The following is a 23,391-nucleotide window of genomic DNA, read 5'->3' as shown; positions in this document are numbered from 1 at the left end:
AGGTGTGGTGGGCAAGATGAAGATGGAAGATCAGAGAGTGTGACTGTGAGTATATGATAAATTTGGTTCTGGACCAACTGAAGTTTCTAAAGAAGGTTTTGAGGAACAGTGACAACAATAGAGTTACAGTAACTGATAACAGTTTGGTCTAAGGTCTCAACAGCCGTGATTAGTATTCATTGAGTGACACTATTGACGTGTGTGTGCATGATAGTGAGCTGGCACCCATCATGGCAACCAAGGCAAATGTGTCAACACTGAAAACATCCTTAGGAGCTTATGGATATTGATAAAGTGATAGTTGACAGAGATGGAGAACTTGCCTGCCACTATTCTCAGCATGATGAATATGGACCACAGAATCCACAAAATCAGGATCTATCATCGTTATGACCAGGATGTAGGTATCAAGGATGAAATAAAATTATAAAAAAGAATAAATGTATTGACTCAACACACACACAAACAAGTTTACAGTATATTCAGTTTTATTGTGACAAGTGTCCTGGCCTGATCCATAGGAACTCGTTTATTTAATTAAGGCATAATGAGCCGACTGCTACTCAGTCCTTGAATCTGCAATTGTAACGGATTATGCAAATTCTTAAAAACGTACCATACTGTCTTACATATTGTATTCGGCATAATAAAAGAACTTATCTTATACTGGCTACACTTCAAAAACATTGTCATATTGCTAGTGTATGCCTCATAGTCTAAAATCTAAGAAATACGATCCTTAATAAAACAGCAGCACTGCTCACACTGAGCGTCTCTTATCAAGAAATTTACATGGATTTCATTTCTATTTGTCCTCTGAGTTTGCAGTCACTTGCTGATGGTGAGTGGGTGCTCATGTTTATTGCTGTGTGCACAGTCCTGGCCATGTGAAATCTTCAACAGTATAAAAATAGTTCTACTCTATTAACAACGGCATCCTCTGATAAAGAGTTTTACGAGAGGGTAGAGATTGACTCGAGGAATAAAAATCGTATGAAATTATATCTCGACCAGCAATGTACCTTTTGTGAAATATTATTTACAGATACACCTGTACAACAGTGGCTACATCACTGACTGCGTGTAGCCTGAATATGATGAACAAAAACACAAACGCGACACCGTTTTATTCCAATTGTTCTGGAGCTGCAACAGTCTTTTTCCATGAACATGCAACAACCAATGGCCACACATCAAATCCAGAGTTTAAGGTGTGGACACAAGTATATAACAATTAAAAGAAAACGTGTGTTGCGTTTTATACTTTTTGTTCAGTGTAAACTACATTCTCATGTTGCCCTCAGTACAAATACTAACTAAATGCCGTAGTGGGTTGGCTCTGTGCTCTTTCTGTCCTCTGCACCAGGCTGTGTTGTAAAGTGCCTTTGACACAAAGACCAGCCCAAGTCTCAGTGAGGCTCAACTGGGAAGTCTTCTTCAGGGAGTTCCTCAAGGTTCCTCCTCATTTCAATTAGATTGTCCAAGCATCCTCATCCTCAACTTCAGCCTCCTCGTCTTTCTCCCATAGACAGCTCGCACTGTCTTAGATGGATGCTATAAAACTGGAACTTTAACTGTAACACATCACACAGGGGAGATTTTAACAGATGTGCTTACAGGCTAATATACAACATTTGGTGCAAAAGTAATAACACAACTACTGATCATATGATCATTAACAGTCTTAGAATAGAATAGAATAGAACAAGCAAAAATGGGAACAGTGATACAAGGCTTTATAATTTCTAAACACTGCACCTCACAATCTGCATCTCAGAATCAGTATTTAGGTGATTAAGATTTAAAGATTCAAAACATGAGATCCAAAACAAACATTTGTCTTACAATGTATGAGGTTGGAATAAAGTACCACAGACAGAGTAGGAAAATATGAATTATTTTCTTTGGTCACGTACAAACACATTTAAAAAGGTACTTACGGTCAGAGGCACGTTCACAGATGAATCCAATTCGCTCAGAGCAGTAAAAATCGTTCCAGTTGGCATTATGGATAAGACCGGCACAGTCCTCACCCTTCTCGTGACCATGGGTCCAGTTATCGGGCTGGCCAGGCTTCCACTTCCTGACAGCCAAAACATCAACCAAATGTATCACAGTCCAAGTACAACAGAAGGTATGTGTTAGTTCCACTCAAAGAGACTTAACTTTTTGAACTTACAAAACAACAACAATAATTTTGTTTTCCATTTGCCGTAGAGGCAACTCACTTGAAAACAGGAACAGTCCCGTCGACCCACTTCCAGACATTTTCCTCCTCTCTGTCAGTGAGGCCCAGCCAGAAGAAGCCTTTTCCTCCAATTGCATTTCTCACAAATTGCTACGGATATAAGGACAACAGATATTTAACAGGATAATGACTTCAGAACAACTTTACAAGAAAATAAGTTTGGTCATAATAAATAATGTCTGCTTTAGTCAGATTGTATCCACCTGTTCTTCATTGTCATTGATAATGAGCATATGAGATGACACGTTAGCGCAATACTGAGTGGCCTGATCAAAGTTGAGTCGTTGGGAGGCAGAGGAGATGTAATAGCAGCTGTCTCCAAACTTCCTGAACTCAGGTGGGCAACCTAAAATGATTAAATATCAGAGTTATCAGAAACCGCTGCCATGCTATTAAAAACCATATAATGAACCATATATCTGTTGTTTGTCCTCATCATTGAACTCACCTGGTGCAGGAGTGGTGGCGACAGGGAGCTGGACCTGCCGGGATACAGACCCTTGTGGTTCCGCTGCTGGTTTAGGAAAGAGTTCAGGGACCTCAGTTGGCTGAGGAGGCTTTATATGTAGAGGTGGTGCAAGTGCAGGGATCCCTGGTAATCCTGGAGGCCCAGGAGGGCCGATATATCCAACAGGACCACGAGGCCCATCCAACCCTGCAGGCCCAGCTGCTCCTCTGGGCCCCTGTGGCCCCTGTGGTCCTGGCACCCCTGGAGGTCCATCCCTACCTGGAAGTCCTGGAGCCCCAGGGTCCCCTTTTTCACCAGAGTTTCCAGGTCGACCTCCAGAACCTCTTGACCCTTTAGACCCCGGTAGACCTCGCGGTCCAGCTCCACCCTTTGGACCTATCATACCTGGTAGACCAGCAGCACCTTGCTCTCCTTTAGGTCCAACCAATCCTAGAATTCCTTTGTCTCCTTTATCACCCTTTCGTCCCGTCTGGCCAACTGGCCCCTGAGGACCCTTGTCTCCCTTGAGGCCCCTTGGACCCGGTGGACCTGAAGCATAATAACCACACAGTGTTCACTACTAGTGGGTGAAATGCATATTCACTATCACTATTTGTGCGTGAGTAAATAATAGTTAATTCTACAGTAATTCTACTTTTCTAATTGAAAAACAAGCAACCTAAATTAGGAACAAAGACAAAGAAATAAATCATCAAGTAAAAGTTTAAGATGGTCCTAAAATACTACTCTGTCTAGTTTCAATCTATCGTTTACATATTATAATTATATTGTATGATTTGTCATTATTTTGTTTCACAAATATTTGTGCAAAATATTTAGCTTAAAAAAGATTAACATGATGATGTAAAAACATCTTACCCTGCAGGATGGTGAAGTTGGTTATGAGCTGAGAGTGCTTGCTGTCCACCAGCTTCATCTCCTCCATCACCATGGACAGGTTGTTGACCTCTCTGTCCAACCTGGACGTCAGCTCGTCCTGCTGGACTCGCAGCTCTTTGCTCTCTGCTTTGGCGTCCGTCACGCTACCGTTCAGGCCCAGTAACAGGTCTGAATGTTGAATCACTGTCTCAGCACATGATCTAAGTCCATTCAGATCGACGCTAATGGCGCCGAGGAGCTGCGTGGCGAAGCTCACGTTCCCTGTCACGCGGTCCATGTCATTCTCGTGTCTGTCTAACCGAGCTTCCACCTCATCGAACTTCAAGGAAGTGGTGTTGTCGTGGTCCCGCTGCTGGTCCATCAGCTCTCGCATGCTCTGGTCATGTCCCTCAGTGATGGCTGAAGTGTTCTGGATCTGGCTGGCTAGTGTACTTAGCTGAGCCCCTAATTCATCCAGAGCTTCTCCATTGGACCGGGCCAGGGCAGAATTATTTGCAGCCAATACTTGGAGATTCTGCACCTTTTCCTTTAACCACTCCGTGTCGGCCCGGGTCTGCCACGCTGTCTGCTGCAGACCCTGGTAATCATTCTTCAGTTTCTGCACTGTCTGGCTCGTGTCTTCCACCGTCTTCTGCAGTGTACTGAGCAGATTGCGTTGCTGGGACTGGGTGATGTTTAGTGCGCTGACACTAACCTGGGTCTGACTCTGCTCTTTAACCTGACCCTGTAGCTCCGACTGGAGCCGCGCAGTGTCTGTCTGGAGGTCGTCAATCACACTGCTGTAGGAGACCAACGTTTCGTTGAGTCCGCGCAGTGAGGCCACATTTCCATCCAGAAAGCTCTGCAGGGACACGTGGCCGTTTTGCATGTCATCTCCTGTTATTCGAAGGTCATCGAGGATGTCCCTGTTTTTCGTCGACCTGAGTCCAATATTATTCAGTTGGCTCTGTAATGCCTCCAGATCTGATTTGAAAGTCTTGATTTCACTGGTAGAATTTACTGACTTCTCTCCGGCTTGGTCATCTGAGAAGGTGACAAACAAAACATTCATTTTACATGTTACACATGATGTATTACTTATAAACAAACATCTCTCATAATTTTAATTTACAATACAATGTCTAAAGTTTGTGTTTTTGAGTCCTACCTAGTTTCTTTAAATCCGTCTCCACTGCATTTATCTTGCCTCCATAATTCTGCATCCTCTCCGTGACATTGTCCATTCTCTGGACCACTGACAAATGTGAAAAGAGGAAATAAAATGTCACGTATGGTAAATAGATACCAACAGTAAATACACCTACGGGGGGTGGGGGGGGGGGGGAACAAGCAGTATGCCAATTAAACAGACAATTTTATTATAGTGATGCAGCATCTTCAGCATTAAGTGTTTGGAAAAAGGAACACTCACTCAACCACAGGGGTTTCACAGATGAATTAGATAGAGGAACAGCATGCATTCAGTCAGCAGAGGGCGCTGCTGTTTTCATACCTCTCCAGTGAGTAACTGGAAACTCAAACACTGATTCTTCATGCAGGATGTTGAACAACTTGAAGAGTTTCCTGATACTTTTGCAACTGGGCAAGCGTGTGTCCGTTGATTTATAAAAGCCTCAATTTTCCAAGTACATTCACAAATTCCACTTCACGGGTATAAATAATGTCAAACACATGATGAGCACCACATGAGAACACTTTCACTCTGGATCCACTTTCTCTTTGCCCCCCCCCCCCACACACACACATCTGCACTCAGAGTCCTGTTCCTCCCCAGCACGGTTTGTTTTTCAGTCAGTACGAGGGCGTCTTGCACTGGAGGACATCCTGAGCGTTTACTGTTATCATTCCAGAAGTGACAAAAACATGGAGCAATACCATGCCCTCAGGACAAACAAAAACACACAGGCCCAGTTTCAAAGCGCTGCTGGGAGCTGGAGTCTGCATTTATGTCTTCGCTCCTTCACTTATTCACCTTTTAGCAGTGATTCCCAAACTTTCTCTCTTGAAGCCCCCAAACCTGAACCTCTTCCCATGCACACACACACACCATAAGAATTGTATGTGAATAATTACAAACGTATATACAAAGATAAACAGAAGTTGTAGGTTTCATGTGCTTCCATCACAAAAAAAAAAATAAAATCAAGGTAACTCTTGATTGCTATGTTTTCTTTGTTGATACTTTTACATTTCTCAGACATGATATTGAGAAATGAGACTTGCGTATGCAGTACTGGTCACAGAAGAGGTGTTGGTAATAATTTGGGTGATAGAGTGACAGAGAATAGATTGGGAATTTCTAAATTGAGCTGCCACACTATCTTTTCCCTCTCATTTGTCGATTAAAAAATATTTCAGTAACACAAGGGTGCTAAGTTGAGTAAATCTTATAGGATACCCAAATTATGAGCCATATTTACCCAGTGTGAAGTCTAGCAGATTAGCTTAAACCATGCTACAAAGGCAATGGTAAAAGAAAAAACAAAAAAACAGTTTAATGGGTTTTTCACCAGTGGAAATGTATTCAATAGAAATTAACTCTCTTTAAATCAATAGCTGATAAATAAAATAACTAGATTTTTGATTATAGATGTTGTTTTAATTATTGAAAAAAATGCTCAAACCGATGAATCGTTTACCAAAATAGTTGATGATTAATTTAGTAATCGATTAATAAATGATTCATCGAATAATCGTTGCAGCCCTAGTTCCCACTGATGCAGATCAGAGCCACTAACAAAACCAATTTGATCCAAAAACTTGGACGAAATGCCATTAACTGCATTCACATTTGTGAAAAACCCATTTAAATATGTAATTTAACAGATTTTTTGACTTTGAGTGCTGTTGAGTCATTTGAAATGGCAGGATTGTGAAACGTCTCAATATTTGCAGACAAGTGAAATAGTGAACGTGAAATAAATGAGGTCAACTCAATGGCAATGAATGGAGAGGACAAAAACAAACACTGCAACCTCAGACTAACTTGGACACATGCAGCCATATGCGAGTTAACCTGGGGTTCATGAGACAACAAATTGCTACCAAACCATAAAATCTCCTCTGGGTTGCTGCAAGTTCATCTGGCAGACATTACAGCCAAACCATCAAAATCACATGAGCTCTAACAGAGACCATCACCAAAGCTGAATCATGCTTCAGGGCATGACTCGGCTTTGGGTCCAAAAGTGCCAATTTGTGTTTTGTTTATTGGTTGACGTTTATTGACTCACCGGGACACAGCACCTGTGGAGTAACGCTGGTTTAAATATTTTTGCTGAGAGATATTTTGACATGTAAGACATTCAAATCATAAAGTACATTCCATAGTGATGATTCCTGCAATAACTCTCTGTTTCTATTTAACATCACATCCTTCAAGGTTCAAGAGGGAGAAACAGCAAGAGTGTGTTGCAGTAAGGACACCGCAGCAGAGCTAATGTGTTTGCTATCATTTGTGTTTAATCTTTATTTAACCGGTAGTCCCTTGAGATCAAAATCTCAGTTGTAAAAACAAAGTAATCAAAAGAACACAAAGACACACATGACTGAAGTGCTTGATCTTTGGCTGAATTTGGGTGCCAGTGGTTCTACAAATTTCATGTAAAAAAAGAAAAGACTGAAGGGAAGAGAGTCCTCTTGAGAGATAACGGACACAGAGAGAAAAATCCACTATTAAACACGTTTTTCTTGTTTCATTCCAGTTGACACTAGGAAGCTGCTGAAGTCTGGTGTTATTTTATATTTTCCAGATGTGTAAAAATTAGATGTTAAACAAAATGTCACACAAAAAAAAAGTATTCTTTCAAAATATAGATTAACAATATGTCCTCTTTTCATTGGATTTGTCGACAATAACAAGAAAATATGAAACTTGTTATGCAACTACTATTGGCACTTAGGAAAAGGGCCATATGGCACATATTTGAACTACAGTCATTTTGCATGAATGTATTAGTAAGGCTGTATTTAATTGTAATGTGAAAATAGCTATAAAACAATATTAAGTAGAGGTAAATTTTGGAACATGAACATGAGAGGATTAAAGGAATACTTCACCAATTTGCATTTAGCTTTGTATTACTAGAACAGGGGTAGTATTTTTGAAAAATTGTGCTTCCCAACCTCAGTTTCCGTTGAGTTGAGAAATGTCTTCATTCTTTTCTTTGTTACGTGGCCACCAGTGACACTTGGTCCTGTTAGCGTAGCTGTTAACAAAGATGGCGGACACTGTTTACATTCTGGGAATGAGGTCCCGTCACCCTACGAGTGGCTCTAAAAAGTGAGGAATTAGCGTTGCAGTTTCAAGGCTCGGACCAAGTGTCACTGGTGGGCACGAAACAAAATAAAGAATGAAGATATTTCTCAACTGAAGGGAAACTGAGGTTGGGAAGCAGAATTTTTCAAAAATACTACCCCTATTCTAGTAATACAAAGCTAAATGCAAATCGGTGAAGTATTCCTTTAACTGTCTGAATGTATTGTACTGATTTTTTGACTCACCTTTGTATCCAAGGACAGCCACTGCTATGGTGAGCAGCGCACAGAGCACGTAGAGCAGTGCAATAGCTGCTCGCAGCGCCCAGTCATTTTTACACTTGGTGCACTCCGAACCCTCCTGAATACCTGCAACATACAACAGAGTCCGTGTCACACATCAGTGGGTCTCCTTCATTCTAACATTGCAATGCCACAAATGTTGTGCAACTGCAGCAGGGAGCTCATAAAAAGAGACAAAGTCAAACTCAGTCAAAAACCCTTTTTATTTAACTACATTTAGTAGTGTAGAACTCTAGTGGGACACTCCGTGCCTTTTTTCAGCCAAGCATCTACTGGAAACATTTGTCATGAATAGGCAAGAAGACTCACGATGAAAAATACTGCACATGTGTTATCCATATGACTGTAGCACCAAAACATAACAGCACCTTTTCCCCTCTGAGTCATCCCTCATTGTGCAAACTTTAAACTATTTTTCAAGGAAATATTTGGTCATTGACATCACAGATGTCTGCTAATCAAGTGCAACATCAAGTCAGACGATACTAAACATTATACTATAAGTGGGATGTTTACTCGACTTCATTACAACTGTCAGGGCAGCTGGTGTATGTTCACAACGGATAAAAAAAAAAAAGATCTTTACGTAGACAGAATGAACTTCAAATCAGATTACATAGAAAGAGAGAACCTGTCACACTTTGCCAGACGCAAAGTTTGCTTTGGTTTCAAACCAAGACAAAGAAAAACAATGAAAAAGCTATAGCTGCAATATTACAGCTGCGGTGCATGACCTTTGGTGATATTTATTGTTGTTGATGTCATTTTTTTCTGTCTGTTTAGTCTTTGTGAACAGAACAATGTAACAGACTGAGGGAGCATTTGTGTGTATACAGGAGCAGCACAGCGCGACTGGGGCAAGATGCATTTACTACATAAACTGAACTGGTGAATGGCCAGGTTTTTTTGAGCAGTGGAATTCATTTCTGAAATGTTACATGGACACATACTCCAAACTGCTTGCGTCTGTCACTTTAATAGCTCAATGTTGCCGTTAGCTCCGTCTCTCGTGACTCAAACAAAATCTCTTCCTGTGTGCGGCGTGGGAATGTCACCGGGCGGCACGAGATCTTAACACCACAAGTTGATTTATTGCCAACAAGAATTGATTTATTCCTTTTGTAAACGGTGCACTAAATGGTATCTGTATTGATACAGTGCTTCTCTAGTCTCGATGACCACTCAAAGCCGCTTCACACTACAGTTTTACCATTCAGCCATTCACAGCATTTTTTTATACCCATTCACGTGCTGCCAGCACAGCCATCAGGATCAACTACCACTGACCTACCATCAACCCAAGGTGCATCGTTTCTCTGGACTTAACATACAGTGTCGTAAATTAGCTGGAGAAGAAGTCAAAATGCCAGGAAGTGAAGCGTAACTATAAAACTTTAATCTCGTTGTACACTGTATAATGACAATAAAGGTGATTCTGAAGGTGATTCTGAACTGTAGCATCCTCAGAACTGCACCCCCACCAGGGCAAAGTGGCCAGAGGAAAATGCAACGACAGTAATGTTACTACTACTTGTGAACTGCCTTTCACCTTTTATCTAACAGCACTGAAACAGTGAAAAGAAAATTTCCTCTGTGACAAAACTCTCTCCTCTGGATGTAAACCTCTATGGCTGTTGGCACACCACGTTTTTTCAGGTTAGTCAGCTAATATCTGGGTATACACTGACATCTGTGTCATCTGAGAGAGAGAGAGAGAGGGAGAGAGGGAGAGAAAGAGAGAGAGAGAGTTTCTATGCAGTCTTAATGACAGCTTTTTCAAACTATCTTGGATAAGCAGTTGACGATGGATGGATGGGTGGATGCACTACAATTTAAAGGTCTAAAATGGGACTATCCTGGGATCCTGAATAGGCCACTGTCATTACAAATAGGTTCAATGAGGCAAGAAACACAACTTTATAATGCTGTGTCACTGGGTCTACTTCTTGTTTGATAATCAATTAAATAGTCATTTAAAACACCATGATGTGTTTAAAACCTGCAACTCAGTATTGTGGGTAGGTCTATTGTCTCCACTTGGGGAAGCTTTACAAATTCCCCAGCTGGACTGACATCCTCCTCAGACTGTGTCAGAGGCCTCGCTCTACCCATTGAAGTAACATCACTCCATGAAGAGACTCAGCCTGTAGCCAAAGGAGGCTCCGTCCTCCCCAGTCAGGGGTGGCCCAGGACCACCATAAGCATACTGGATGTTTGGCCTCTATGTTTTGGACCCACACATCTGTGCAAACATCACGTCTGACCATCTCAAAGAGGCCCAGCCGTGGACAGAGACATGGATATCAGGCCACTCTCGTGCTCCTGAACACATGCTGTTAAAAGGACAACATCACACCATGTAAACACTCAGCAGACCGTCTGCAGGTTCTGGGTCAAGAGCAGGGCAATGGAGGTATTTCTGAGTTCATTAGTTTTGAACTAGACCATAGGCAATATCATGTGTGTGTGTGTGTGTTCATCATGCTGTGTTTCAAAATACTCTCTCCTAGTCAAAATCCTTTCATGAAGGGTTTCACAGTTCTGGATGTTCTAATAATCAGACTGATTACTGATGTCTGCCAGATTGTATCATTAAAATGGAGCATAAACGTTTAAGAACCATTTAAATCTTCTCAATCAGAGCATTTCAATAATGTGCGACTCAGCTCATTTTTAGAATTCACACGTTTGCTAATTGAATCGATTTGTGTGTTCAAATGTTGGTACCTGCTGTGGTGCTCACTGGTTAATGAGTTCTCCAAGAGTTGCTACTATAAGGTTGGGTAATTATTAGCCTATACCACAACAGTATTACAAGCTTTACAAGCAGGGCTGTGGCATCTCTTTATCCGTCTCACATGTCAATCTTGGTACTGATTATAGGAATAGTCAAAGAAAAACTGCAATCATAAAGCCAAACCTTAATTGTCAGGACTGTGAATAACACGTGAATAACTTTAGTTGGCAAACTTCAGAGTTCCAAGACTTATTTACAACAGACAGCGTTATATAACCTGGCAGGGAGACGTCGTAGCCCCAGACGCTGAACGGACATGGAAATTCACTCTGGGCAGGGCAGCCAGTGGCTCTGTCCAGGGTCACAATATTTTCCCACCTCTTCTCAGTGGAGTGCTTTCTGTACCAAGGTAAATTGCTGAAACATCACTTTTGTTAATGACATGGTACACAGCACTGAGGAAAACACTTCCAAGGTGGCCAGAGAACTTGTTGAAGTTGGAGTAGGTATGAAGCCAGAAAAGTTGCTTTATCCAAAAGAGTTCTACAGGTGAGTTCTCTGTCCCGAACTTCTCTCATCAGCACTAAATGACACACTTGTCTTTCAGACTTTTAGATTTGAGTTTTTTTAAACAATGGTGGAAGTTGTTGCTGATGCTGGAGTAGTGATCTTTCCTCCAAAGAGATCCGGAGTTGTTGTGGAAGAGCCAATAGGAGGGATCAAGAGATCTCTTGATTTACATTATACTGAAAGGTTATGGTGGAACTATTGGTTATATATCATAGTTCACATACAATCTTTTGAAAGAATGACACAACACTGATATTTATTTATTGCTTATTCAACTATTCTGTGTCATAAGTGTGTTATGTGTTATGCAGCCATATGGGGCCGTTCTTGACCTCTGCTGTCGAAACACAAGACGAGCATAGAACATAAATACGCTGACACAAACATGTCAGCGAGTGGACTGATCGAAAACATTTTTGCTTTTGCTCCAGCAAACAGTTGGGTGCAGAACATGATGTTGGGAAATTGGGACAGCAGCCAAATGTCCCAATCAACAGGCTGGAATCCGGCCACATATCCTCAAGGGACAAATAAATATCAGAGGAGCTTAGCGGTGGATGATATGGTGTCTTATTATCATTATTAAGCCACTGACAACCACGTGTCTCCTATTGTTTATTGCTTGGTTGCACTAGAAATAAAGACAGATGTGCTCATGTCAGTTCACTGTCTTTTGCCTGTTTTAAATCCATACATGTGTTAAATGTCATGGCTGGATAAACAGCCATGACATTTAAAGAGGCCATGGCCCGGAAGAGCCAATTAACACTTCGTTTGGGTGTGTATCTGCTATCATTACCTCGTCTATGAAGCCCTAAAAGTCCATAACAATCAGTTCAGCCACTGCTGAAACCATCCTTGCAAGATCAAGGCCGCCGACCTGCAGTCCTTATAGCTGGTAGCCAACTACCGGCTATAAGATCAAGTTAGCGATACTGTTATTTCAGGCGTTGGTCAATGGCAGAGCCGGTGAAAAAGAAGACAGACAAAGAGAAAACCGTTGTTGGAGGAGGAAGCAATATTTGACCAAGCGAGGAGCCAAACACGAGTCAACATCGGACTGGCTTTTTTTGAATGGACATGGCTCCACGGCTTGTGTTCACCGGCTCCGTTAAAAACAAACGGACACTTTTTAAGACAGTGGTAGACAATGGATGCATGGATGGATGTTTATGGTGGTGTCGTGGAAATATGTGTTCTGAAATCCCAGATTAAAATCTGTTCAGAAATGTTCTTTGGCCTAAATGCTCTATAACATCTTTTTCTTTTAGGGCCCTGATTTTACATAGAGAAACAGTCCGGTCAATCAGTCGTGATCATGGTTTTGTCTGTACGCTCAGCCCTTATTTAAAATCATTTAAATATACCAGTCAGTTGTGGTTCAGCCCTGTAATTGTTAATCAGACCACTAGAGGCAGGAGAAGAGAAACGGAAAAGAGACAGATGGGGACTGTTCAGTGTGGTGTCTGCGAAACAGCTGTATTTCATTTGGACTCTGACTCAGTCAAAAAAAAAAAAATTTCAACACTTATTCCCTTATTCCATGTACCTGCCATTAGACTTGCCTCCCGTCTCACTACTGGCTGGCAGTGGAAATTTCCATGGCAACACAAAGACAGCCTGTACAGACTCAAGCCTTTTTGTGTGAAGACCCTTTGTGTGGAGTGTTAATACTATGTTATATACAGTAAACGGGCGGCTACCACAGGAATTCTTATACTTTACACTCTGAATGCGATCACAAGCCAAAAAGCAGTAGTCGCAGCCAGGCCGTGTCTCTCTGTTCCACCTGAATGGAGTCTGACAGATGGCATTTTGTCTCTTATTTCTAGTGGGGACACACATGATATGTGTCTACAAACAAACAAACTGTTAAATCTACAATTACAGCTCATTGTGATTCAAGTTACACTTGGTCATTTCTATAATTATTCTGATATACGGTACCAGTTTGGTGTTGAACACGAAACACGCTATGGCAACCCACTTGAATGAAGAGGTGTAATAAACATTCTCGTGGGACATACGACTGCTTTCCAATAGCAATTTCAAAAATATTTATACACACTGACTGTCTTCATTCATGATTGAAAGGTCACAGTCGGCTTCGGTGGAAGCATCCCAGTTGACACTGTGTGACCTGACGTGACATTCTTTTTCCAGACAAGAACTGGGTGCTGGACACGCGCCTGGGTCACACATGCGAGAGGCAGGACGACTGTGAATGATCCACAACTTCTCCAGCTGTTTTCTCACATGAGCTCACTTCGATATAGTCCAGTGGTTTTATTCGCTCGCTGGCTACAGAGAACGTCCACAATGACTTACGGGATATTTGCATTCTCGCATAGAACAACTGCAGTTCAGCGCATGTCTGCTTGTGGACCGTTACGATTGAATCAAATGCCAGGAAATTGGGTTGTGAGCAGTTTCACGGCAAGTGTGATTTATCCCACTTGGATTAGTTTTTATTTGATGATTAAATGTGCAGTTGGTATGTATGCTAGGGGTCCATCAGGCATTTCACCCATTAGTGGTATCAGTGTTTTAATATAATGATCTTGATTTTATTTAGTAATTATAATTCTTGCTAATTAGAATCTGTAACCAAACATCCATATAAATGACAATTGAGTGACAGAAAAAGTCTGTGCTGTCATTTTAGAGGGCAGGTGCAGTCAGTTTACGCATCATCCATCCATTGTCTACCGCTTTATCGTCCACATGAGGATCGCAGGGCTGCTGGTGCCAATCCGAGCTGACATAATATATTTCATGTAAAAAGTATTGTATTATACAAAATGTAGACAGAGAGTTTAATATCGGCTCTAAATATCTGCATCTCCATGGTAACCGGGAGTGATTGTTAGATTTAACCCGTCATCATTCCTCTGCCTTCATCTGCACAGTAAATGTTGCAGCGTTAAAGTCAGACTCACACTCATGCTACTATATTCCCATCCCTGAACAATCCCTTATTCGGCAGACTATTTACATTTGACTGCAGAGTGTAGATTTTCCAGCAGATGTGTCCATATTTTACACTTGAATTTAAGTAAATAAAATGACAAAGCAGATGAATGCTCATCTCTACTGATGATCCACTGTAATTTTAGACTAATAGACTAACTTTGTGTGCTTGTACATATTCATCTTGCCTTGTGCCGTGCAGGCCTGAAGACAGTTCCTCCGACTTCATTTCAAAGACAACAATCAACCGAGATTTAACAAGGTGCACTGGGGTCGTGGTGTCCCCCTCTGGCTCTAAATAGCTACCCGAGTAATAAGAGTTGCCAAATGGAATGTTAACAAGTAAACACTCTCCAACAGAGGAAGTTACTGCTGAGACAAATTACTTAGACATTAGCTTCTCTGAATTGCTGAGCTAGCCTTGCATGCCAAAGCTGTGATCCCTTTTTTTTTTATTCACTCACTGCTAACAGGTTTATGACAATTTAAAGTGGGCCCCGTCCGTCTACAACATCTGGACCTTGTTACAGTGAAGCCAAATCAAAGGGCACATGCAAACATTTGATACAGCGTCCCTTCGTGCCAGGCATCATGAGAAAAAACAAAAAGGTGCAAACTTGGCAGTAGGCTATTTTGGGTGTTTTTATGAGAGATTTCTCATTGGCATTCACTTCCTTCTCATGGAGAGTGAAGGATTTACAGCCAGAGATCCGTAAATGACATTCTCTAGGGACAAAATAAGGATGGCTGCATGTCTGAACAGTATGAGATGCCCCAATTACTCATACAAACACACACACAAACACAGTTTGACTAAAGCTGACACAGCTGAAAAAGTCTTTTGAAGTCTTTGGCAAAATAACACCAATAATAAACTGGGAAATACAATGCAGACACACATCCTCCTCTTATGGAAAACATCCTGTTTGGCAAGTTATTATCCATCCAATCCTGTATTCTATAGCCAGACGTGCGTCTTAAGAAATGTAGAAATTCTGACACGTACAACTGCTCAGAGAAGGGAAATGTAATTCCGAGTATTTTTGGCATCATGTGATTGATTCAAAGGACAGTGATTGGCTATAAATATGCACAACTCCACCGTGGATGTCAGGTTTTAATTAGGGGTGGGTCAAAATACAAGTTTGGTAATATATCACCGTCCTTCCTCATGCCAGGACAAGTATTGATATTTTCATTAATGAATTAAGGCGCTTTAAAGTAAACAGTCCCTGCCAGTTTCACTCGCCGGGCGTCACTACTTCATGTCTCCTCCTGGTGGCGCTGCGCAAATGAATGAGGGAAACTTGGGCTGAAGTTACCTGGCTGAAGAAGAGGGAGTTTACGGCGGGATAATGGTGGAGAAAGCTACGTTAAGAGACGCTCCGTCCATGTTCAATACATAGACTTTATGCACTTTGTTGTGAATAAATAAGAGATATCGTGCACTTTTGAACTTCCACAGACACTTTGTTTTTTCTTCAGGCAGGCAGATATCATTACGTATCGCTATATGATTGTCTTTAAATATATTGATTATCATAGAAGAGTTCTAATTGCTATTTTTACACTTGGTATTAATACTCGTCCTGAGTGATCAGATCACATGTGGACAGCACGAAGATTCCTCTGCAAAGTTTATACAACTGCAAAGTCCATTAAGTACTCCGGCATGAATGGACTAACCCCAGTTCCATGGAGGTTGTGCAATAGCAAGAGAAGAAAAAACCTTTGGAAACAATATCCACAGAACTAGAAAAAAGGTAACCCTCTGTGAAAAACCTCAGGGTGTCTTTCTTGTTAGCTGAGCAGGTTGCAGATTCTTGTTTTTTTTCCCCAAAGTGCTGAAATGCAAAAATGTGGTCTAATTGGTAGAGAAAACAGTTATATGGCCTAGTAAATGAAGTGATTCTGTCATTGCATCTGCATTTGGTTAGAGAAGGACAGACGTTACATATAGGTCATATACTGTATTGTAATCCCGTGAGAAAATTTGAAGCATGCAAGTGTGCCTCATAAACAGAGCAGGCCACTGAATTGGGGGATATTTTGTGAGGCAGGATCAAATATCAAAAATAAGTCTTGGTGTTCTAGTCAGCAGATTCCAGAAGAGAAGAGTGAAATTCATAAAGAGTCGGAGGCAAATCTGCAAAGTGTGGTGGACCGTGGTGTTGGCAGGGAGTTTTTTTTTTTTTTTTTTTAATGCAAGTGAGAATTAATATTCCTGCAGAAACCCGTAAACAATACTGCTCACATAGCACCTGCATCTACACCATTAACATGGAGGGGTTTTAAAGCTAGGTCATGCAAGTACACGTCACAACATGCACAATTCACACATTTCTTATGGGCATTTTACAGCTCAACAATTCTCATTTTCAACCAAGATATTTTATCTGCCATGCTTTAAAAATCAGCTCTTTTACCTCTTTTACACCAAAATTGGTAGGTACATACATACATCCATCCATCAATTCATCCTGTACAACTTTATCCTCCACATGAGGGTCACATGAGGATCACATGAGTACACCTTGGTCAGATCGCCAGTCCATCGCACACTCACACCTACGGTCAATTTAAAATTTGTTTTGATTTTATATCTGTCACTGATAACTTTGCTGCAGACTCAGCTATAAGACTGCCAAAATAACACAGCCCATGGCAAAATGACCACCTTCACCCACACTATGAAGATAAAGATAAAGATAAAGAACCTGCATCTTTGGGGGAGTAAATGCCAATTCTAACGTTTACCATGGGGCACTGTTGCCTCACAGCAATTAAGTCACCAGTGCAAATCCCAGTTTGACCAAGGGCCTTTCTGTGTGGATTTCCTTGTTCTCCCTGTGTGCTCATGGGTTCTCTGACTTCCTCCCACACTCCAAATGAGATTTATTGGACACAGAGGTTAATTGGACACTCTAAATTGACCATAGGTGTGAGTGAATGTCTCTGTGTGTTGGCCCTGCAATGGACTGGAGACCTGTCCCGCCTTTCAGCTGGGATTGGCTCCAGCCTCCCCCACGACCCACATGTGGAAGACAAAGCAGTGAACACTGAATGAACTATTAGCATTGCAGAAAAAGTCTGATGTTAATGAGTGTTACTGGATATTTAACCACCTTTAGGAACAGTTCCCTACAAAACAATTCAATTTTTTCTAGCACTGAGAAGTGACCACTCGACTTAATGATAGCATAGCTCCACTAAAGTTGATGTGATGTGTGTCAGTCCAACTTTACTTAAGGGGTTAGAAAAGACAATCAAGATCTACAGAAAAAAACATTACAGGCCGTTACCCTCATAGTTTACACAACACTGTATCGACCAAATCACAGTGCATGCCACACGTGTCTCCCACTAAAAAGCACATTTTATCATTTGTATTAATAAAAATGTTCTGTTAAAACAGACAGTTCTCCATTACCGTTAATCACATGCATAAATTAAGAAAAATATGGAAGCCATAAACTAACTTTATTGGCCTGGGTGGAGAACAAGACAATTTATAAATCACACTTCAATAGAAATCTGAATAAATGTAACGTGGACCATGGTGAAAATGTGTGACCAGACGTCATCATTTCTTTGTCACAAACCAGTTGTGTGATCAAAACAAAAGGCTCTAATAATGATGTGCACTGAGGTCAGTAAAATGGATGTCGTGAAGCAGAGACTACTTCATTTTTCACAGAATATATATATATATATATATATATATATATATATATAGATATATATGTATACAGTTTATAAAGCAGCTGCTCGACAGATCTGTTTGGAAAAGCGAATCTGTTTCATGCTGTAAAACTCACTTTTTCACTTTTACAAGTGAAGTTTGCCAACACATGGTAATAAAAGAGCGGGACATGGAACAAGCCACGACCACTTCTATGGCAAAACCCACATTAGATATAAAACTGTTTTCATTGCTGGTTTTAATCATTTAAAGGGTTGGGCAAAGTTCACACAAGCATCAAGTGAACCTTCAGGATGTTGCAGTTTGGAAGTGGAATGTTTCAGGGTGCAATGTACTGCCTCACCGGCCTCATTATTTCTCAAGAACCTACCCCCAACTCATTTTCCAATTACCAAGGCAAAATGTCCAGCATTTTGTGAAATGTGGATTATATAAGTGTCATCAATATCAAATGATTCTATAATTATGACCATTATCGTCTGGGTGAAGGTCATTTTATCCAAAATTGCTTTGACAGTGAAGCAATGCAACTCTGTGCCTTGGACGATATCTGAAAAATAAAAAAATAACTGTATCTTCCTAATTTCTACGTGACCACAACAACGGGGAGCACAAACAAACTGAGGCCTGTTTTGTCACGCAGACTAAGAACATTTTATTACGCGTTCATCACAGTCCAAAACCACTGCTCGGGTGCCGAGTAACAAATTGGAGCTAACTTTGCAGAGCATTATGCACAGTCGGTTTCTGTGTGGTCACGTCTGCTGGGTGGCCCGCTGTGGAAGCACTTAGGATACTGAATCAACAACAATCATCACCTTAGCCTGATCTGCATCAGCTCCAGCCTGTACTCCATCCCATCACTGCACAGCACTTTCAAGATTCATCGCCCATGAGAGCAAATAAAACCACATCGTGTGGATACAACCAGTCAGGCCAAGTCTGGCTTTGTTTTTTGGCAAAAGATGCTGACGACGGAGGTGATAGTATCTGACTGCATGCTCAGGCTGTTTGAGCTTCACTGTGGTCTATGATGAAACAAGTTGAAGAGTTATGCTAAATATAGCTGATTTTCCAATTAATGCCATATGCACATTGTTTACATCACAGAAAACACAGAAACATCCTTGTATTGCAGTTGTTAAAACAGAGATAAATGACTGAGTGTGTAGAAATAGCATCTCTCAAACAGATATAGACTTAATATGATAAAGTTGCTAACTAGTACTGTATGTTGACTGTTAATGAGATGCAAATGTGACCATGTCCAAATGAAGAAAAAGGGCCCATTTTAAAATTAAAATAACTAACATTCACAGCAAAAGGATCCCTTTCCACCAACAGTATCCAATTTAATCTCGTAAATCCACCGACTTCAAAGTTGTGGCAGTGCGTACACCAAGAGGTGCAATGCTGCCCTCCACAGTCTAACGTTCCCACTCATTTCGAAGTTTTCTGACTGACTTCAATGTTAAACTATAACAATAAGTATAGTACAGCCAACAGGTGATTATAGTACAGCAAATATGAAATCACAGTTCAATGCTAGCTCCAGTGTGTGGCTTCTGTCGCTCCCTCCCTAGGATTTTCGAGTAGTGACCAAAATCACTGCTGCTGCCTTGACTGAGGCCGATTGTCAAACTGCTGAATGTCCAGGTCGTTTTAACGGTAGAATCGACTTCTTCTGACCCTTTTTTCGTGTGTGCTTTTCTTATGTTTTCAGCCAAACCACAACCATCTGCAGCTGCCTCGCTTTGCTAACACCACGTAGCTGTTGCTCGGACACACGGGGTTGTTTGGAGGTGAAAGTCTTCATCGGCGCTGTGTGAACTTATTTGAACATTCATTTGTATTTACTAATACATGGCTCTTAGCTCAACAAAGTAAAGTCCAGTCTGCATATCTCACAAACAATCTATCTATCTATCTATCTATCTATCTATCTAGAGTGTTTCAAGAAACAAGTGAGAACAGGTGTTTTTGTTAAATATGGGCGAACTACTGCACTCAACTATACTCAACAGTGTGCAGTTAATCCTGTAAATATAAAATCTGATGTAAACCTGTTCAGAGACGACACACACACACCTGACCTGAAATGGTCACTGAAACACTGAAATGATGCTACATGACAGTTTCTTTGCGCAACACATGAGCATTTTTCTGTATCTCCGAAAATACAAGTGCTAAAGCATAAACAAGAGAAAACACTTTTTTTTTTGCCAAGTAATCACAGCCAGAGCGACCAGCTTCACCACAGCCAGTTTTGAAAGCTGGATAGAGAGGAGAAATGTGACTCACTGCAGAACAAAGAAAAACACACATTGCATTCGAGCTCTCTGTTGTTTTTCAATGAAAGGAAGCAGCAAGGTTGATGTTGGCCTCATCTGGGGCCAAAGGACTTCCATCAAGTGCAATACTGACGCTGAGCCACATGCAGAAATTGTGCGCGTTGTTTTTGTGCCCGAGCCAAATCGTGCTCTGAATGGAGAGCTTAACAAACACCCATTATGGCCATCAGATGACAGTCGGTCGCAGTGGTATGAGGGCGGTGTGATGAGGTGGTTAGGCCAATTCTCGTCAAAATAACTATGTTTATATATAAACCAGTGACAGACGGACGCTGATCTACAACTGTAGAACTGTCAAACTTCATATACAGAAGGACATATAGAGAGGACCAGGAGAAAATGCCTGGTGACTTGATTGGTGTACTGGCTAATCAATCCTTAGCTCCATGCGTGCAGAGATCTGCTCGGGTTCATGTGGCGTAAATGTCGCCAGTTGATGGCACGTTCTTGTTTTGGTCAAAAGAGACGACGAACAAGACGGAAAACTGCTCGACATTCTACAAGAAAATCTGCTGGGACCCACGCATGTACAACTCAGTGCTCAAAGAATATTAGGAAGCACAACTGAGGGTGATTTCCTGGTGTGAAATCATCACTACTAATACATGGAATTGAAGATCGAGAAAAACTAGACCGATATGGACCCTCATTTGAGTATGGATGGAACCTAGGGCTTGTACGCTCAAGCTGAAACTGGCTCTCCTCTGACAAGGAACGCAATAACAGCGACCAGGTCCTTAGATGCAGTAACATCCTGCGCGTGGAGAGCTGTCGGCTTCTCCCTCTCTAGTGGTCGCCACCTGCTTTTCAGTGATCCGCATATTTGACTGAGATTTCTTTTTACTTCAAATTTAGATTGTCCAATTAATCCAATCAATGGGGAGCAATGGGTATTGGGTACCTTGCTCAAAGGTATCCCAGCCCTTGACCTCTTTGGCTCCGAACCCGGCAACAAGGTTCATATCTCAAATGCCTGTTACAAGCCAAATACCCTTTAAGCAATGGGCTGCACCACAAAGAGTGCTCTATCTAATTACCTGCACCAAAGAGATTATATCGTGTCTGTCTGACAAACATAACTCAAAAAGTAAACAACCGACTTTGTTGAGGTCGTGGCCAAAGTAAGGATACTGAAACTGAGCAGCCATGACTGTTTATGTGTGATTTCTCTGGACTGAACCTGTGCACCAGGGAAGCCAGTGCTACAACACTACAACAAACAAAGCGTCGTTGGAAAGACGTACAATAGTTTTCTGCTGATGCAACAACAGTGGCAGTAAGGTCTGCTATAAGACATGTGGAGTTAATGGGAGGTAAGTCGCTAATATCTGCAGTTTCTTTACTGTATGTGCTATAGTCCAGGCAGCTGGAACACATTTTGATCTCCGGGCTTGATAACACATGGAGCCTGCACTAGTTCAAGCCTGCTGGAGTCTCCTTATAGTCACATGTTCTATACCACCCAAACATATACAGTGCAACCACCTTCTATCCCGAGCAACACCAAAAGCAGTTGTTCCTAGTGACATGTGTGGCTGTAAGTGACGTGCAGCCTCATTGCTATGCTTGCACGCACACTTTTTTATGCTTTTGCAAGGTTTATGTTAAAGTCTGTGTTGTGTTGTGTTGTGTTGTGCTGGGAACTGGTCCTTTGTTGACATTAACAGACTCAATTCCTACGCAAACTTCAACAACTCAGTTCTCACTGCTCAGCTCTGGTAACAGTGGGCGGAAGGTCAGCCACTGATGTTTACCTGAAGCATACAGGAGTGCATGTAACATAACATCCTTTAGATTTAAGGGGAACATATGAGAATGTGGAAATCCAGAAAGTCAGTGTGCAGGAAAAAAATATTCAATTCATAACAAAGTACTTTATATGCAGCCCCTTTAATAAGTGAGCAGCTACATCTTCACTGCTCCTTTCCTTTCATTTCTGCCTGTTGCGATTTTGTGCGTTAAAGTAATAGCTACATCTGCAATTCAACAACCCTGTCTGTCTCCAGTGAAAATGAAATACACTGCACAACCACACACCACCATGATTTTCACAAACTTAAACACGAGATACACAACTGGATGTCAAAATGAGGCGATTTACTGCTCTGATCCATATGGTCAAAAAGTCAGAAGACACAAGACACTGGGAAGTTGAGTAAACTCGAAGCACATACTAGTTATAATAATAATTCACTAATACAGACAACTCAATTGACACAAGATGACATTAAAGGGCCAAATGCACCACAGTTCCGTACAAAAGCAACATTTTCAAGTTAAATGAAAAGCTTTAAAAACATTTTGATCTGTCGTAGGGAGACCGGAGCCTCTTTCTTTCACACTCTGCACCTATAGCTCTGTCCTATAGGTGCAGTTTGTGTACAGATCAGATTTAGTAATGGATGATTAAATCCAGAAGGAGACAGAGGAGAAGAAGAGGAAAGGAGAAAATAATGAAAAGGCAGTAATGTACAGAAATAATGTGGATTTAAAACACAAAGACAAACAACATGTTTGGTGAGCAGGTAAAAAACATGTGAAGAGTGTAAGTGCATGTTCAGCAAAAGTTGCAGCATTGCTTTAATCAAACATGACTTCTTCTCAGAATAGTGGGGAATATTCTGACAAAATGTGCCTGCATAGAGAACACAAATATAAAGTTTGCAGTCGTCATAAATCACGCCTGACAGAATTGTCCGACCTGATTAGTTGTGATCTTGTTCTCCTGCTGTTTGGCAACTGAAAAACAAAACTTAAAACATGTGTCTCTGTGTCGTCTTTCCTCCACAACACTTTCCACAGCCATTGTTGCCTCTTATATATTATTTTATGATATGTTTACTGGACGTGGACACTGGCGAGAAAGGCAGCACCAGACTTCATTTCTTATCACTGCAGCTAAGT

The 23,391-nt window shown here is 41.3% G+C and overlaps 1 protein-coding gene across 1 annotated transcript in view; it reads right to left on the bottom strand.

The window, feature by feature from the left end:
- Positions 1-23,391, bottom strand: part of LOC131456694 (collectin-12-like) — a 54,247-nt gene that overhangs the window by 15,928 nt on the left and 14,928 nt on the right. Inside the window, exons 3-10 of the mRNA XM_058625238.1 lie at positions 8,100-8,222; positions 4,744-4,830; positions 3,576-4,619; positions 2,697-3,245; positions 2,452-2,594; positions 2,229-2,338; positions 2,005-2,083; positions 1,489-1,515 (exon numbers count right to left, since the gene is read on the bottom strand). Of these exons, the coding sequence (XP_058481221.1) occupies positions 1,489-1,515; positions 2,005-2,083; positions 2,229-2,338; positions 2,452-2,594; positions 2,697-3,245; positions 3,576-4,619; positions 4,744-4,830; positions 8,100-8,222 (2,162 nt within the window). The remainder of the gene's footprint in view (positions 1-1,488; positions 1,516-2,004; positions 2,084-2,228; positions 2,339-2,451; positions 2,595-2,696; positions 3,246-3,575; positions 4,620-4,743; positions 4,831-8,099; positions 8,223-23,391) is intronic.

Source organism: Solea solea, chromosome 1 (assembly GCF_958295425.1).
Source record: "Solea solea chromosome 1, fSolSol10.1, whole genome shotgun sequence".
Classification (NCBI taxonomy): Eukaryota; Metazoa; Chordata; class Actinopteri; order Pleuronectiformes; family Soleidae; genus Solea; species Solea solea.
The sequence above is the reverse complement of the archived record's forward strand: the minus strand, read 5'-3'. Positions and strand labels throughout refer to the sequence as shown.